This window comes from Nyctereutes procyonoides, unplaced genomic scaffold, assembly GCF_905146905.1.
Source record: "Nyctereutes procyonoides isolate TBG_1078 unplaced genomic scaffold, NYPRO_anot_genome, whole genome shotgun sequence".
Classification (NCBI taxonomy): domain Eukaryota; kingdom Metazoa; phylum Chordata; class Mammalia; order Carnivora; family Canidae; genus Nyctereutes; species Nyctereutes procyonoides.
Window position 1 is genome coordinate 23,575,152 of NW_026575122.1, and position 19,346 is coordinate 23,594,497.

At 40.2% G+C, this 19,346-nt stretch overlaps 1 protein-coding gene across 12 annotated transcripts in view; it reads right to left on the reverse strand.

Annotated features, from left to right (window-relative positions):
• Positions 1–2,450: 2,450 nt before the first annotated feature.
• Positions 2,451–19,346, reverse strand: part of MYBPC1 (myosin binding protein C1) — an 84,247-nt gene continuing 67,351 nt past the window's right edge. For 6 of the 12 annotated variants that reach the window (XM_055336551.1, XM_055336545.1, XM_055336548.1 and 3 more), the window contains 7 exons: positions 17,436–17,524; positions 15,634–15,829; positions 13,438–13,577; positions 10,555–10,714; positions 9,253–9,389; positions 7,340–7,526; positions 2,451–2,726 (listed from right to left, as the gene is read on the reverse strand). In XM_055336551.1, coding sequence (XP_055192526.1) covers positions 2,626–2,726; positions 7,340–7,526; positions 9,253–9,389; positions 10,555–10,714; positions 13,438–13,577; positions 15,634–15,829; positions 17,436–17,524 — 1,010 coding nt within the window. In that variant the 3' untranslated portion in view covers positions 2,451–2,625. Of the gene's footprint in view, positions 2,727–4,096; positions 4,140–5,565; positions 5,634–7,339; positions 7,527–9,252; positions 9,390–10,554; positions 10,715–13,437; positions 13,578–15,633; positions 15,830–17,435; positions 17,525–19,346 lie in introns of those variants that run through there. The other 6 variants (XM_055336552.1, XM_055336550.1, XM_055336546.1 and 3 more) reach the window with 3 other exon arrangements.

The following is a 19,346-nucleotide window of genomic DNA, read 5'->3' on the forward strand; positions in this document are numbered from 1 at the left end:
AAAGGCCCCAGGTCCACTCTTGTCTGGGAAGTTTTGGAGTCACTTGTCTTTGAGGGGACCATGATGCACTGGACACAGACATCTCAACAGTCATCCATGTGGACTGAAATGGAAAGACTTTCCTTATCTCCTTTTTCTAGGGGCAGAAAATATTCCAGTTGACCCAGAGCCTGAAATAGGACCTCCAAACAGAACAGAGACAATTGCTCAATCTCCCTGGCTGGTGGAGAGCCATATTTTAATTTGATTTAGAAAAATAAAGTCAAACGACACATCCTGTACTTCATCTTAGTGTGGTACATACATGGGTAATAATAAACACACAAGCCACATTATCCAGCTTCTGAATCCTTAGCATGCTCTCCTGTACCTACTGTCTTTCCAGTTTATGTATTTCCCTTTGTATTTCCCTTCTACATTATAAACCCCTTGAATGCATGAAGTGACTTATTCATCATTGGATTCTAGCTGAATCCATCACAGTGCTATGCATGGACACATCAGATACTCAATAACTCATTTGTTGAGTGGAACTGAATGTTTCAGAAGTATTAAAAATGAGTGGCTAAGGACATATTACCTTATTCCAATGTTTCTTGGAACTAGTGATTTTTTTTTCTATTTCTGTATCAATTTAGATGAGTCATTCATTAAGCTTTCTTTTTAAAGTAAGAAAATAAGCATGATCCTTTAAAACATTTTATAAATGTTTAGTTTCAAAAAAGAATTCTTGGTAAATTCCTGTGATATGTAATTTTTCTTAAATAAAGTGAAATTCAAACAGAATTACGATAAAGTTGTAGGAAAGCTAATAGCAACAACAGTTTCTGACATTTTTTTGTTCCTTGTAGTTTCAAAATAGACTATTTTTCCTTTTTGGAACTTTGTGGTGCATGAGCACCCTTAATAAGAGATTGCATGTAGAAAAGTACCATTATCTAGTACAAAATTTGAAAGCATAAGTCATGACTGGAGAATCAGTCTTTTATAAGGATACTTTACAGTTACTTTTAGGCAATGTTTATAAAAGGCCTAACAAACTTGACCCTGACTTGGCAAAATCAGTCAATGACAGTTTGAATTAAGCAACCAGCTGGGGTTCCGGGGTCCTGGCCCAGCGGCCAAACTGCTGAGGCCACACTGCTTGGTTTTGCCAGACAGTCTACCATTGGGTTTGTACATAGAGATATGACCTCCTTGACTTTATAGATACACCAACCAGGCTTCTCTTACATAAGATAACATGTAAATATATTTTCTGATTAAAATGGTTATTTACCTAAGGGTTGCACACACTACTCTTTCACAGTTACTGAGCATATGGGATGGTAGCCAATATTCTTAACCACCAGTAACATAAGATCACCAACCCATCAGAACAGAAGAGACCCGAGTTGGGACAAGAACATGAGTTTTCCCTGGCCATTCCCAAAGGTACTACAACCACCTGAATTCTCCACTCCTTCCCTCAGTGAGATCCCACGTCAACCCAAGAGCATGACCACCATAGCTTCCCAGCTCTAACCTGGAAAACAAGCAGAGCAGATATTTTTAAATGCTGTCCCAGGATGCTACAGGCCCAGCTGCAGGTGGCAATGATTCTAGCTTCTAGGATGAAAGACCAAAAGGAAGAAATGGAAGGGGGCAAGGGAGTAAACAACAGGGGTGAGGTGACACACTCACACTTCACCCCACTCCCTGAACTGAAACCTGTCTAGTGCACAGGGAAGAATGGGAGCAATTTGCCGAGAAGGAGATGAGCTCCTGCAGATGTTTCTCAGCTTCCAGATGTGGACAGTCTCCACCAGGTGGAATGGATTCCATCAGCACACTCCCCATCTGTCCTTGCTCTGTAGCCTGGGAGCTCTGTCACTGTGACTAGCTGTGTTGGCACGGGCCCTGGTGCACTGGCCAGGAGGCTGTGCCAGAGACCAGGGAAGGTCAGGCCCACGTTGAATAGCACCCCGGCTCGCAGCCCTTTGTCCTCAGCTCTTTCTGGGCACACAATCCCAGACACCTAAATGAATGCCGTGTCACCTCATCATAAGCACTTCAAATTTATTGTACCATTTATTGAGTGCCTTTTTCTCTTCCATTGAGAAAACTCATCTGAAAGACTATGAAGTCTCACAGTGAATTCAAATGGGAAAAAGGATACAGATTGACTGGTGTTAAGCAGGATTGTGTGAAATGAACAGCCCTGCTTTGCATAGAAAAATCTCTAAGATCAAAAGAAGAGTGGGTTTTCAAGAGAAAGATGGGTTTTCAAGATCTGACTGTGCCCATTGTACTACGTGTTTTCATTCTGGGAAAAAGAAAGCATTTACAGCCTACTATTTATTTTAAACTAAAGCGACTGCTTTTGCTAATTCTACAGCTTGCTCTTTTTGTGTGTGTGTGAAGTATAGGGACCAAGCACAGACAATAATGATGAAAAAGCTGACTTCAAATGACATTTTGTATGCAATTTTTAATGAAGCAATCCGTGCAAACATTTTTTTTTTCTTCAACATTAGGAGGAAAGAAAACGACCACACTTGAGTGCCTGGTGGAAAAACAGAAAATGCTTTCTCATTGCAACCAGATTTCAAAGCAGTGGAGTGTAGGGAGGCAGGGCCCAGGCCCTTAGTATTCCTCGGGATTGCTTGATTGCAAGTCTCGCAAATATGAATCAATTATGTTAGGAGGCACACCTTGCAAGAGGAGCCTGCAGAAGGAAAGGCCACCTAGAGAGGACAGAGAGGAAAAGGCAAAGTCAAAACCATCTAAACGAAAGATTATTCAGATACTACTTCCTGACTAGCTGCCTAGAAATGTGACTAATTACGTTCCAGTTAGTTACAAGATTCATTCAGTCCCTGCTTGGAAACCTTCTGGGTTTAGTACATTTAAAATTTAAAGCGCTTGGCAATGGGAGGAAAAGCAAGTTCCCAGCAGACCCATGGCAGTTTTTTGTTCCCTGCTATTATTCAGTCTTAGTTGAAATTCCTGACTGGTTGGAAAGTAGTATCTATTGGTCTTGGAGAGGTTTTGGGATTCTTCTACAGATGATTTAAGCCTCCTGACTGAATAGTAGAATAAAGACAAGCCATGTTACGAATCAGCAGGAAGAGCTGTTTGTTCCCTGTTTGTTAATGTTCTTTTTGTTGTTGTTTTACATTTTATTTATTTATTTCAGAGAGGGAGCTCGTCAACCTAGGAGCAGGGGGAAGGGCTGAGGGAGAGAGAGAGCATCTCAAGCCGACTCTGCACTGAGGGGGAGCAGATGTGGGCTCCATCTAATTCTCACGACCAGGAGACCATGACATGTGCAGAAATCGGGAGACAGACGCTTAACTGAGCCATTCAGGCTCCCCTTGTTGATGTCCTTTTTAATTAAGCACAAAGACTTCCTATTCAAGTATATTAGAGGAGAAAATAGGGACCACTCCTTTAACTGTGGCTATTTATACCCTGTCAAAGGTGCAAAAATTGGAAAGATTTTGTTAAAAAGAGTAAAACCCATCCAGTATCTTCTGAAGGTGAAACACCTACTGATATTTCAAACTTATCTTCCATGTTTCTGAATTATATTTAAAAAATAAAAGTACCCCTCACCAGAGAAAAACCAGAAAAATTCATGGTCCTTTACAGAAGTGGTTCACTACTTGCTAATAAATTCACGTCCAGGCAAAAACAGCATGCCATTTGAACATTCTTAAAACTTATTTAATGCAAATTTGGGAAAGTCATTCTCCTTTTTTTTAAAAAAAATTCAAGTCACATATAGGTAGAAATGATGCCACTTATGTACATGTCCATTCCTTGATGCAAAGCGTTCAGAATGCTTGGGTATCATTTTCATCTACATTAATGCTTTAATTCATGCTCTACTGCATTCAACAACTTGCTTCATGTCAACGGGAGATTGCTGCGATGAATAAGTACTAGCTGTTAATTTCAAGATACTTAAATACAAATTAAAACTACAAAGTTAGAGATTTTAAATCGTCTATTTTCATTGGATTACATAATGAAAATCATGCCATACTCCACAGGCTTTGTATGGCTTATGACAGTCATAAGCTTCATATGCCAAAACCATATGAAAGCTTACCTTAGATGATAATATACATTCAAAAATCCTTACTGTGCTACAACTAAGGGAAAGAGAGAGAGAGAAAGAGAGAGAGAGAGAGAGAAGTTGTAAGCATTAATAAAGTGCTAAAACCAAAGTTGAGTACTTGTTGGATGAAATTATAGTCATAATTATGATGAGGTGATGTCATTAATCCTTAGTCATGTGAAAGATGTAGGAAAGTAGAAGCGCATGGAATGAAGGGCAGGGATCCAGTCACTTCAAAAGGATCATTAATATGTAAAACATTTATTAATATGCACAACCACTTTGCCTGAACAAGTGGCAAAGCCAATCTGATTGTACAGTGAATATTTATGGTAAGAGCTTCCAAACCATCAGCTTAAAAAAAAAAAAACCTACAACATATATATATTGTGTTTTTCAACAAAAGAAAAACAGAGACAATAGACAAAGCATTAGTGTACATATATATATGTTGGAATTCTAAAAGGCAAAATTATCAAGTAGATATAATATTAGAGTAGCGTACTCTGTAACTGTATTCTGGACTGATTGTATATAACTGATGTAAATAAACACAAGGCTTAAACAAACTTAGGCTAGAAAGTAACTATATGTATAATCTATGAAACTTTAAAGAAGGAGCCCTAATTCTGTCATCTTTTGCAAGCTGATATTATCTCTGGGAACTGTAAACTCAGGCACAGATTTACATCATCAGAGTTTACATCACGTTGCTTACCCAGGCCCAAAGAACTTCATTCATTCTTCCAAATGGGGGCCCATTATATATATAGGATAGGACTCGGTTATTGCTTAATACACTAGTAATGGAGCCTGGAATTTTCTTTCAAGTTCATAAATATATGAAACATTTTTGATACTATGAAAATATCCAAAGTGTCCAACAGATAAATGGGTAGACAGAAATTCTACTGGTAAATTTTTCACTGGAAATTTTATACAGGAAAGCTCCAAAATATTGGATCCAAATATCCCAAATAATTCTTATTTGTGTCCTCTCTCCATCAAAAATGTCCAGGATACTTTTTCTACAACTCTCAATTTAAAAACATTCAGTCTTCTGAATTTTAACATGAATCTCAGGAGACTACAGTGGAAACTATCTTAAAGGAAGATCATATTTCTCTACATTTGAAAAATGAAACTATCAAAGAAATGTTACTGATTACTAAGGTCTGATAACCTGATGTCTACAGTGAGGTCATCTTCAAATGTAGCTACCTGGCTTTACTTATGGGGGCGTGGGGTATGGTACTTAGCTTTCTGACAAAACATAGTGTCTACATTAATTAATATCCTTGAATAATTTGGCCTTCCTGTTCATGGCATAAACAGTGTATGCCATGAGCGGCTAAGAAATACAATGAAAAGCAAATGAGAAAGTCAAGCTTTACATGCAAAGTGCGATTTCATGTAAGAGGAATGGAACAGAAAGTAGAAATATCCAGTGGGATATGAACTTTTAAAACCTGTTGCTGCCCCTCCAGGAAGACTGGTTGTCCAGGGGTATTTACTCCTTGATATATCACTGTAGAATTAGAATATTTGTACCAGTATTTATTTATTCTCGGATGACATTCTTACCTTTTTTTTTTTTTTCACAGCTTAACTTGATTCAAGTCACCTATTATTATCAGATAACAATCTGATGATAAACAATCTTGACTTTACTCTTAGGACCAAAACTTTTTACCAGTGTATCACAGTTGCTACCTTATTATGAACTTACATCTACAGTACATTAATTATATTATTAAATGCAATTACTATACAACTTACTATACAATTACTATAAAGGATAGGTCATCCATATGTACAATATTACTGGCTTCTATGGAAGACCCCAAATGTTGAACCATTTATGAATTAATCATTTTATATCTTTAGCAACATTCTTTATTTCCAAAGCATGCAAAAGTGGTACTGAGCTTTCATTGTTGTTTTTTTTAATCGGATATTGAGATATAAGTACCAACAATACCTTGAAAATAAGTCTAGGAGTCGAGAAACCAAATATATTTGCAACTGTTAACTTAGCCTGTGTTTAGAACTAGTAAACAGCTAAAACGATATTTAAACTTGTAAATACTATCTCAATAGTTATATTTGACATTTTCTAAGGATATTGTTGTCTTATACTTGAGAGAAAAAAAGCCAAAAAATTTTCCTCTTATTCAGTTATGAATCTACTATGCTGTATTACTTGGTGGACAGAAATCATAGCAAAAGGAATACTTTTTTTAAAGTTAGAAAAGAACATTTTTTCAAGAAGTATATTTATATTAGAGTCAGGACTAAAACCTCTTTTTTAAAAAAATATTAATACCTTAAGTATTTACTATGTTTTTTTCTAAATAGATATTTACAAAGTTGTATTTCTGATTTGGGGATCATAATTTCTTCATTACAGAGAGGTTAAAAAAAAGATTTTGGTTATCACAGAAAAGCAATATAAGAAAAAGAGAAAAGGCATTTGCATCATGTCACACATTATCTCGTAACAGTGACTCTGACATCTGTAGGAGTTCCCATGGCCCAAAGTAGGTTCTGATTGTTGAGAAAATTTTATACTTCAGTATAAAAATTATACACAATTACTAGAAAAACTGATTCAGATGACAGGTCATTCTGGGACTTTCCTACCACATAAATCCTTACATGTTTTCTTGGTTTATATGAGTTGCAACACTTCTAAAAACTGGTATAAATGAAATGCATACCTATAAATGGAAATCCTCTAATGAGATTTTTAAAGCAACTGATTATAATAGGGATATGCTGTATTCTATACATGCAATAGTAAACACTAAATTAGCAAACTTACCCATATAAATATATATATATATATTAGAAGTTTCACAAAATAGTCAACTAATTAAAAATAGTATAAATTCCTTAATTGCCGTTTCATTAGATGACCTTTGCACTAGTTTTTTTAAAAGTGGATTATATCACCAGAGTCATATCCCCCTGTCTTTATTCGTTCCCACTGTGCTATACATATACTAGAATTCCACTGAAATTACTATTCCTTTAGTTAACAAGAATTGCAAGTGATGAGAGAATAAGTCTACTTAAATAAATCAGAGTGAATGCAGACTGTAATAACGTCTTCTCTCCCCTCCCTTTGCCATCCCCAGACATTTTAGCAAACAATTTGGATTTTGCAGTAAGGGCAATAATTAAATGGTTTTCTCTCATTTTAGTCTATACATGAGATCTTTGATGTCATACCTTTCACCTCCAGTTTGCATTCGATCTCCACTGTCCCAAGGTCATTGACTGCTTTGCAGCAGTAAGTGCCTCCATCATAGGGGCTGGGCTTGCGAATCTCCAAAGTACAGACCCCTTGGTTGCTGAACATCCTGTACCTTGGATCATCCACAATAGCAACTTTGTTTTTCATCCAGGTTATTTTGGGCTGAAGAATGAAGTAAATAGGTCAAAACATATTGGTACCTAGCATAATAATAGACTATTTAAGCCAGTGACCAGATTTTAAAGCATGTCTTAGAAAGAAAGTACATCTCAGATGAATCCACATCTACTTGAGCACAGTTCCTCTCAAATTAAATTCCACTTAGTGCTTGGCAAGAAGGCAATGAAGAGCTCTGAAGAGGCAAGCCAGACTTGTTCAGAGGACAGCGCTGGGGCTCTCTTCCCAAACAGATTCTGATGCCTCCCAATCTGATCTACAGGTCCCTGAGCTCCATTCATCCAGGAGAGTGTATGTTGCTGGCCATTTTTCAGAGAATCCCAATAAAGTGTCAGAACTGTCTGCTTTTCTTCACTTCCCTTTCCTGACATTCTTTTCTAATTCTTTATAGGCTGCTTATTCCTCCTCACCATTTCATCTCTCCCCGAACATCTCTATTCGTCATCTGGTGGAATGGGTCCACTTCCCATAATGCAAGATCAGTAATGACCAGTCACCCAGGAAGCCGACTCTCCTCTCCTTGGCCTCTGCATTATAGTCAATACCCTTGATCCCCACTCCCACCATACTGCCTTCTCCTCCCTTAGGTAAATGCACACTCTCCACATTCTCTGTTCTACCTCTTACCTACTTTTGTGTTGCTCAGCCCCTAGAAACCTGCTTCTGTGTCTCCTTCATACCATCTTCTTCCTCCTTTTAGATGGGACCACTCACTGAGGCTTACACCTTGTACTTTGGCTTTCTGCTCACTCCTAAGCTCTGGTGAACGTCTCTCCTCCCTCCTGGCCATTCCCATTTGGATATACTGATGTCACCTGAACTCAACAGGAATTCAGGATCCTCCTCTTGTCCTCAGTATAACTTCTCCCTTGCTCCCTTGACTCCCACTCATGGTATACACGGGAAAATTACTACTTTGCAATTTTTCCAAATTCTAGGGCACTTTTCCCACAGTGCCACCCAGGAATCGATATCTCTATGGGCAACATTCATCAATTGGTGTTCTTTCCAAATGCCAACAAGAAACCTTAAAACCTTTCTGAATTTCTTCAATCGGATGCAATTCCTTCCTTCCTAGGACTCTGTACCTTATCCCAGCATATCTTCAATTCTGCCTTGCATTATAATATCATCATTTACTTCAATCTGTTTCAGAAGATTTGATGAATTAACATTACAACTTAATTTTTCAGGTGAAATGTTATTACTTCCATCTCCTTAACTCTCAGGTCTTTATTAAGAATGGGTGTTTTGGGGGATCCCTGGGTGGCGCAGCGGTTTGGCGCCTGCCTTTGGTCCAGGGTGCGATCCTGGAGACCCGGGATCGAATCCCACATCGGGCTCCCGGTGCATGGAGCCTGCTTCTCCCTCTGCCTATGTCTCTGCCTCTCTCTCTCTCTCTCTCTCTCTCTGTGACTATCATAAATAAATAAAAATTAAAAAAAAAGAATGGGTGTTTTGTTTTTTTCTTAGTAGGTACCCTTTAGTTAGTAAAGAAATATAAGCATTTTTTATTACTATATTTAAACGGTGGGCCTGATCATCCACCAACACCACAATGCTGCACCCACCTTCCTATCCCAGAGAAAGACACAATAGCACTTGGTAGGTCTTTTCATACTATTACTCACAATTATAATGTGTCTAATATTAAAAACAGGAAAGTTGTGACTAATTCTTAAGTTTAACCAATGTGATTAAAAAATGTTACCTTAGGATTTCCTCTCACACTGCAGTTCAGGGTAGCATTGTAACCAGCCACAGCATAGGTGTTCACCAAAGGCTGAGTAAACATGGGTGCCTCCGTGAAATCGAAATCTTCAAACACTGGATTTTTGTAGATTTTACCTTAGAAACAAGCATTAGAAATCTACAAGTTGGCCTGAGACGATATTATTCTTGGCATATTTTACTCATGGCAAAATTCCCTGAGCTTAGAAGAACATATTAAAAACATGGGTGATCATGAAAGACTCCTAACTCTGGGAAACGAACTAGGGGTGGTGGAAGGGGAGGTGGGCGGGGGTTGGGGGTGACTGGGTGGTGGGCACTGAGGTGGGCACTTGACGGGATGAGCACCGGGTGTTATTCTTTATGTTGACAAATTGAACACTAATAAAAAAATAAATGTATTAAAAAAATAAAAAAATAAATAAAAACATGGGTGAACACCATACAACATTCATTCTGAAGGGTGTAAAGCGATAGCCAATCCCACCTGGGAGAGAGAGCCAGAGTGGTCCTATGAGACTGAAAGAATTATTGAGGAGAATTTGGTGTCTGAGTATTTTGATCCACGATGTGCTCTAATGTGAGAGCAATGAGCAAGGGCTTTCAGGAGAGTGGCTTATTTGAAATGAAATTCCTGTGTCTGTGACTTGAGCCATTTCTAGACCCAGCCCAGAGGTTGTAATGAATTAAAGCTTACATTTTTTAAAAAAATGCAATATTAAAAAATAAAAAGAATTGTACTGGTAAAATGAACATGCTACTCAAAAATTTTTACCACAATTTAAAAATATGTTTTATCAATTTGAATTCCTTTTCATCACATCTCTTCTTTTAGTCCTCTCCATGTGGTCATGGAAAACTGAGGTTTCCAGATGTCCAGTTGTGATATTGTGATTTATAATAAGAAGTAGATATTTGGTCTTCTGGCCCCATTTCTGGCACAGAGCTCCTAAAACCCTTGGAATTTCCTCAATGAGGAGAGCTATAAAGGGGTCTTTGTTAACATTAATGAGGTGACCTTGGGGCCCAAGGATGGGGACTGGTTGCCAGGGAAATCAACTCTGCGTTTAATGGATTCAAACTTTAAGCCCCATCCCCAGAATTCCAGGGAAGGGAGAGCAACTTGTGTTCAATCACAAGGGCCAGTGACTTAATCACTCCCATGTAGTGAAGCCTCTACAAAACATCAACAACAACAACAATGATGAAAGGAAACCCCTCCCACCCCCACACACTAGAATTGAGTCCAGAACCCCCTTATACCAGTCCACTGCTAACGCACCATCCTTGGCAATCACAGCACTCTCCTTTGTCATTGTCGCGTCCTCACTCAGGCCACACATGTTCTCAGCAAAGACCCGGAAATAATACTCATTTCCTATGACCAGTTCAGTAATGGTGGCATTGGTTCGGTGATAATGTTCAATGACAGTGAACCATTCCTACAAGAAAAACCATTTTTTTTTTAGAAAGTCATCTAAAAATACATAGCTATTCACACTGTTGATTAGAATAAATAACAGGGATGTTTCATTAACTGAAAAAAATAGTGCTGATTTTTATATTGAGAGTAATAACAATGGATGTTTAATTTAATGTCTTGCAATAGGCTTATACTATGGCTATGTATAATTTAGTCCTCATTGACATGTTAGAGTCATATACCCTAGATGGCAACTCCTACCTTTGTGTCTTTTTCACAAGTATACAGTGTCTTCCACTTAGCTTTTGTATAGCAAGATCTAATTACAGAATTTTAGTGCAAACTTATCTAGTTTAAGAAAGAGATGATGTAAAAAAGAAAAAAGAGGTGATGTTAAATCACTAGAGAAATATTAACATCACCCAATAAATTTGCCTAATGCTATTAACGTGGGTTCTCCCAAGACTTTGCTCAGATATTACCTCCTCCTTAACTGCTTCCCTTTCACTCTCAGGTGGTCACACTCTATTACCTTAACTTGGCTAAGTGTTCTTTGCAGAACTTGTTGATTTTAATTCATTATATATCATAATTATATATACTGTTTTACTTATTCGGTGTCTGCCTCTTCCACTGAAGCAGACACACTGTGACAGTAAAGACAGACTTTTTTCTCACCCCTATATCTCCAGTGACTATTATAATACCTGGCACATGGTAGGAACTATGCACAAAATAAATGTTTATTATATACTTGAATGAATGAATGAGTGAATGAGAAGCTAAAACAAGCTTTTTAATTTTCTTTTCAGTGTTTCCTCACATACCAAGAGGTAAAGGAGTCTCAAAAATTTATCTTGCAACCAGTAAAGAACCATATTGCATTACATATGTTTGGTACCACTTTTTGAGAAAATACATTTTCTGACATAAAAGGGAAAAGGATTTTTCTTAGAATTTTTAGGGGCCATCATTGTATCTGTATTTGAGATGTTTTGAAGACACCAGACAAATGTAGCTACGTTCCCCCCTATATTCCCAAAGCATTTTACTTCAACGTGTATTCTGACATTTATTATAGTGTTTTATCATTTATCAGGTTTTATGATGTCTTTCTTCTTGCCTAGATTGTGAATGCTCCCCCCTCTTTTTTTTTGGATCCAGCAGCTGGAACAGTGCTCAACGCATAGTAAATGAATGAATATGTTAATGTGTCGACGCATGTAATGAAAACGTTTATGAAGCTATGACTGACAAAAAGAACTTAACTGAAGGGTAGCCCCTGTCACCACAGTGAGACAATGGGGTGGTAATCTCTTGGGACTTACACTGGGCAGAGGGAGCATCTTTCGGTCTACAGGTAACAGACCAGAAATATAGGGGTCCAGGGACTGGGGATCAGCCCCTGTCACCAGGGAGAACTCAGTTACATGAAGCAATGGGAAAGTCCTGCTTCTTCTGGACTTGACTGGATACCTAAGAAGACAAACACCGGGCAAGTCTGCTGGGAGTGGAAGAACAGACAGGATGCCTGAAGGACCCTATAGAAGAACCACAGTAGCCCTGGATTCACAGCCAGTCTCTGGGCCGAGGCCCGAACAAAGGCCCTTCTTGCTGAGGAAATCTGAGATGCTGAGATCCTTCCCTCACCAAGCAAATCGGCTCATCCCGCTCTGGAGCTGCCCCGCTTTAGCAGAGAATGCTGCCCTACGTGCCAAATCTTTAGTTGTGTAATACGCACCCAGGAAACAAAAACAAAAGGAAAAAAGGACATGCTAGACATAGTTTATGGGAAGGAGAGGCTTAAGGTCCCTTCCTGTCCCCAACACTGTCCTTTCCAGCCCTCTCCCTTCTATAACTTCGGTCCGGAGGTTACAATCTGATGTGACCTCATAACCTAAATTCCTACTGAGATCTACTTGTGCAAACACCTAAAGCCTTTCTCTCAATATCATGAAGCATGACCTTTTACTTCTCCTGTAAGAAAGAAGATGGGCTCTATGCCGTGGTGTGCACAGATGGTCACTTATTCGTTCATGCACGCACAGGCAGGGCAGGGGTGTGGTGCAGCGGAGGAACTCTGAGGCAGGAATACCCAGACTTTCACACTTGAAATCTGGTGATCATGAGCAACTCCTTTATCCCTTCTGAGACTCAGCTTCCTCAGCAACAAAATGCAGGCCACAATAACTCATCCTCTGACTGGGTTGCTTCTGGACCCAAGGGAAAAAGTAACTTACACTAAGCTCCTTCCCTCTTCTGGACCTTTGCACACACTGTCGTTCCCTTTAGAATCTTCCTTTTCTAACTGGTACTCCTCTGTCCCTGTTACATTTCTTTTACAAGGAGAAAGACTTGCATGATAGAGATTTGAGTTAGAATCTGGAGTAAATATTTGGTGAACAAATGAATTTATTAAATTCCACTGGGTGTTGTGGCAGCTGCTTTATATATTGTTTTAGCCTCACCATAACCAGGCAAAGCAAGTACTCGCATCCCTCTTTTATAGAGGAGGAAAACGGGGACCAAAGAAGGTAAGGGACCATCCCACACATGCTCATAGTGGCTGTGCTAGGGTTCAAGCCCAGTCCTGTGGCTCCTCAGGCCTTGCCCTTACTTGGAGGTCACGCCATTTGCCCAGGCCCCCTGTGCTTCCCTCGCCACAGACGGCTTCGTGCCCCAACTCTACTTCTGATAAAATGGGATTCTGCTGCTGCTGCACCAGAGAAAACCAGACCTTACCATGCTCTTCTTGTCAGCCTTCTGGATCGTGTACCCCGTGATGGCTGCATTCCCATCATCCTTTGGTGGTGTCCACGACAGAGCAACGTTCTCTCCCCACACGTCCTCAATCTTCACCAGCTGAGGTGGACCTGGACGGTCTGTAAGACGAATTCACAGCACCCCCGTGAGACCCCTTTCCCTCTCCACACAGGCAATGTCCCCCCTCACGGCGGTACTGGGATCTGGAAGCAGGTGCTCCTCCTCCTGACATGGGATCAGAAGGTCAACGGTGGCCTGAAGCAAGGTCAATGCCCATGATGCTCACGTCCCTTCCTGCTGTCACACAGGCACCTTGCTGTCTCAGGCATTCTCCTCGGGCGTGAGTACACGCCACGGGCTGCTTTGCGAGAGGGAGCACATGGACGGCGTTTACCCCCCTGCTTCATGCTTGGCTGTCGCGGCCGACTCCCGTGCTCGTGTGTAAGCGGAACCCCGACACAGGAACAGATGTACAGACCGGCCCAGGGCACACACAGGGCCGGGCACCGCCCGCAGCCCCACACGTCTGGGAGCATGTGTCCCTTGTGCCTCCGTCCAGCAGGATACTGGAAATATCCTCCCATCCCTGCATTTCTACCCACGTTGCCTTCGCCATTCCTACGCCTCGGGGACTGGGATGCCCCAGCCAAGCTTACCTGGAAGCTCCTGACTGTCATCTTCATGGAAAGAAAAGGGTTTTGAAAAGAAAATTTAAATGAAACGGCAAACCCCATCAACCTTCCCTCCTGGTGAAGAGCCACACAGCCACCTGCTAATGGGACACGCGCTGGCCCTGGGCTTCAGATCACACAGCCCACCTGGGCAAGCATCTCTGGCTTCTGGTGAGAGGCACAGAGGCCACAGCTCAGGTTCCTCTGTCGTACCCCAAGACACCCTAAATGGGCAGGAGGAAAACTTGTTTTCTCTCTCTGCCAACAGAAATTTGGAACTAGAAAAATAACTAGGATAATAATCGCTATTATTGTGTAAGAAATGTCCCAGGCACTTATAACCACCCGGTAAAGTAACTACACGGCAACGTAGAAAAGAAAAGTTCTTATATGGGATGCCTGGGTGGCTCAGGGGTTGAGCGTCTGCCTTCGGTCGTGATCCTGAGGTCCTGGGATCGAGTCCCACATCGGGTTCCCCGCAGTCAGACTGCTTCTCCCTCTGCCTGTGTCGCTGCCTCTCTCTCTGTGTCTCTCATGAATAAATAAATAAATTCTTTTAGAAAAAAAAGAAAAGTTCTTTCATATGCCTCAGAGGGCAGGGCCCTTACAGACACTCCCATGGGCGCTCTCATTGTTGTGGAGGTGGGCCAGGTACAGGGCACAGGGTGCCCTCAACACTCTTCTCAACATAACAAAAATCAAGTAGCTTTAGCCAGTGGGAAGAGAGTATTTAATTCAAAGGGCATGAACTTTTACCCAATCTGTCATAGGCAGTTGCTCCTCGGGTGAGAAAATCCTGGGTTTCAGCAAATTTGCTGAAATGCAATAATAAAAATGACTGGAAACAAGGCTTCTGTAGCTCTGCTTTTAAATGTATTTCTTGACATGACAAAATTCATAGAGCGATCCAATGAGAGGGGTCCATCTGCTAGAGCACCTCCCTCAATTCCCCTAACTCTGGACAGAAGTAGGAACTATACTTACTTATTACTTGGACAAGTGAGTGAGTACCTAGCCCTACAGGATCAACCAATTTAGTGGTTTAACTGTTTAGGTACATCTTTTTTACATTTATAAAAAAAACTCTTCCTTCTCTGTTAAAAGCTTATTATTAGCAAATTTTAGGGATGGTAGGAAACATGTTAAATTTTGTCTAGAAGCTACTATGTGTTTTATGCAAGAATTCAAAAAAGGAAATAGTTTCATCACCAAGGGGTTGAGAAACAGAATAAGAGAGAAGTGGATCACAAAGCAGTACAGACAGTTTGCCCTAAAAAGCAGATACATTAATTTTCTTTAACGCATATGCCCTAAGTCTCCAAAAATTAGTCTTTTTAGTAAGTAAGAGATTATTTGAAATACTAACAAGTCTTACTAATTCATCTATTTTTTTTAATTCTAAAAAAAGAATTTAACAGAAATTCTTACTCTTGCTCTAGTGATAAGGACAGTTAGTCCAACTACTGCTTTGACCGAACATTCTAGTTCCTTCTTCCAAACCTACCAACGATCTGGATATCAATTGATGCAGTTTCCACGAATTTTTCTACTTTGACTTGCAGGTCATATTTCCCAGAGTGGCTCCTCTCTGCTTTTCTGATAAATATGATTGTATCGGTCTCAGAGTTGCGAATGTTTATTTGATTCTTATCAATTTCTGCACCATCTTTCTTCCAAGTTAATTCTGGTCTTGGTTTTCCCTAAAAAGACAGAAAAAGTCTAGGAGGAGGGGGAATCAGATTGTCTCAAGACTTTTTTTCAGTGTTACAAAAACTGACAGTTGCTTCCCCCATTCTGGGCAAGGCTGGAGAGCCTGGTGGTCAGCAGCCTGGGCAGAGGCATAATACCCGCCTTGCCTGGGGACTGCATGCTTTGTGCAAGGCACTGCATTAGGTGCATGATGCTTATTATTTCCTTTAATCTTCACAGCAAGATAATCGGCATCATTATCCTCATTTTTTGGGTAGAGGAATTAAATGACATGCCCAAGGCCTTGTGGCTTAAATAAGTGCTGGAACCAACTCTTATATCCAGGTCTGTCTAGCTCTAAAGCCTTCACAACACAGCATAATTGTTAAGAACATGGGCTCTGGGGCCCTGGAATCTGTATTTGGCTGCTAACTTCTTAATAGCTGTGTGATCTTGGGCAAGTTACTTAAACTCTCCATGTTTCAATTTTCCAATCTGTAAAATGAGAACAATGATAGCACCTATCTCACAGGATGGTTATAAAGATTGAATCCGGGCATCTGGATGGCTCAGTGGGTTAAGAGTCTGCCTTCTGCTCAGGTCAAGATCCCAGAGTCCTGGGACTGAGCTCTGTATGCATCAAGTTCCCTGCTCAATGGAGAGTCTGCTTCTCCTTCCCCTTGCTCTTGTGTTCTTGCTCTCTCTCTCTCTCTCTCTCTCTCTCCCCCCTCTGCCAAAGAAGTAAATAAAATATTAAAAAAATTAGGTGCAGAAACTTAAATTCCAATTCTAGAACCATGCTGACATAACAGCCACAAGCTACACACCGCTATTTAAACTAAAATTAATTAATATTAAGGAAAATTAAAAATGAATCTTCCCAGTTGTGTTGGTTCCAAGTATCACATTTCAAGTGCTCAATGCTCATATCTGACTGGTGGCTACCATATTGGACATGGATGCTATCAAACATTTCCATCATTGCAGAAAGTTCTACTGGACTGTGCTGTCTGGAGGCATAAAAGGAGTCCAAGTAATGGGGTGGTGGTGCACACATGCGCACACACACACGAGACCAAAATTGATTATTGTAGGTGAAGGCTGGTTAATCTTGTAAACCAGATTGTTTTGGGGAACAATGATTTAACAATGTTTGCATTGTTCAGTTTGTGGCATCAAGATTTCAACATTCGGTTATCCTTCTTCCTTTGCTTTGGGCTAAGTGTGGAAAGTAAGTACAAGCTGTTTTCCTGAATGTGACACCAAAAGCTTCCCTTAAAATGAAGACCAGTTTTACAGATGTGCAGGGCCAGAATCTTGAAGCATTCCTTATTTTTGGCCTCTCCTTGGTATTTCCTGTCTAAGCTGTAGTTTCTGAGCTTCAGACAGCCCAAGCTAGGTGTCATTTGTCTCACGCAGAAGGAAAATCTATCAGTTCAACAGATTTCTAACAAGCACAAGATTGTTTACTCACTCCCCAAATCTCTTCCATTATTTATCTACTTTCCCTCTGACAAAAATCCTGAAGCACGAGGAATTTAAGTGCTAGAGTACCTATCTCTACTTCCTAAACTCTCCAGCACTGGAAAGAGAAAATAATTAACCCTGAATTATTACCTGGAAAGGTATAACCAGATTGACAGCTTCTCCAACTCTGCGGATATAAGTCTGCTTCAAGTGCCTTGGGATGCGAATCTTTGGAGCCTCTGAATGAGAGCAGAATAGCATAATTGTGTGATGAGTAGAGCACACTGGGAGTAACCATACACAAGCATACGGCACAATACTCACTGGGATATCCTTGTGCAGATGTCTCTACGGTAAAATCTTAGGTGTGCTATTACTAGGTAACTTTGCTTCCAAACGTTTTCTTCAAGCAGAGATGTTTTCACAGTTTGACTCAACAGAATGTATCCTTGACCTCCCTGATTTCATGGCAACTTCCTATTTTTATAGTCATTATAAGTCTAAAGTAACTTCATAGAAAAACACTAAATTTTCTCTTAGGACCTTATATACTTTTTTCATAATTTCTAATGGCAAGTGTATTTATTCTCCAGTGAATATTCCACAAAAGATCTGCAGGCACATTAGCTGGTAGGACTACCCATTTTTTTTTCTCACCAGAAACAAATCAAAAAAGCGCTTTTTATGTAGGTAATTCTGTTGGAATTGGACAGTAACTTTCTTTCTGTGTGGCTAGCAGTACATAATAGGTTGCTCCAGCCCACTCTATATTGATGTTCCTTAACTGAACACCAAAAAGATACCAAACCATGTTCGCAGCCCATCAGAAGCAGGGAGTCAAAGGCTCTTATGCCCACAGGGATGAGGCAGTTCTCATCACCTGAGTGCTTAGTATGTGACAGACATTGGGCTAAATGCTTTTCATAGGGGACTAATTTAGATCTCAGGGCCACCTAGTAGGATGGGTACTGTTTTACTTCATGATAAAGAACAGGGGCATAGGAGGTTAGGCAACTTGCCCTTAGTGACACAGCCAGGATTAGAAGCTGGAGTTATCCCTGAGTGCCTACGCTCAGAAGCATGGACTTCAGAATCAGCGATCTGGTTGGAGTCCTAGATCTGATATACAGGAGTTCTGGTTTCAGACCTCTTCTTCCATAAAATCAGAATGATGAAAGCATGTAATTCATAAGATTGTTGTGAGAATTAAATAAGACTATGTGTGTAAAGCATTTAGCATAACAGTTGAGAATAATAAGTGCTCAATAAACTTTAGGAGATAATGGTGAGGATGATTACCGCATGTTGGGGCTGGAAGAGAACCTGGAGATCCTGAGCTCCCTAACTTTACATATGAGGAAAAAGAAACTCAGCCAAATTCTGCAGTAAACTAAACCACCATCGTAATAAAAGATAACACATATAGAGAGCTTATGTTGTGGCAAGCACTCTACTAAGCAGCAACAGGGATCAATGGATTTAGGCCTCAGCCTCTTGATGTGTCAGGTACTATTATCTCTGTTTTGCAGATGTTAAGAAATTAAGGCTCAGGAAGATCAATCAAGTCTCGTGCCCGAGGTCACACAGCTAATAAATGATGGAAATAGGATTCAACATATAAAGTCTGTCTCCAGAATCTACTAAAACAATATGCAAGCTTCATGCTTTCATCTATTCATCCATCCATCCATCCATCCATCCATCCTGTAACTCACTTCCTAAAGGCTTCAGTCAGCCGCCCCTTAAGTCTGTGGCAGAACATGGTCTAGAACCTAAATATCCAGGCCCCCAGCCCAGTGTTCTTTCCCTGGAGCAGCTACTCTCAAACATTTTGGTCTCAGTATTTTATCACACTCTTAAAAAGTATCAAGGACCCCTGCCAAAAAAGCAATTTCTTGGCTTGGTTTACATGAGCTGTATCTATCAATATTTATGCTAGTAGAAATGGAAATAGGACTCCTGGAATGTTTACTTATTAATGTACAGATAAAAATATAAATAACATTTTCATCATATTAGTATACATTTTAGCAAATCTACTTAATGTCTGGCTTAATAGAG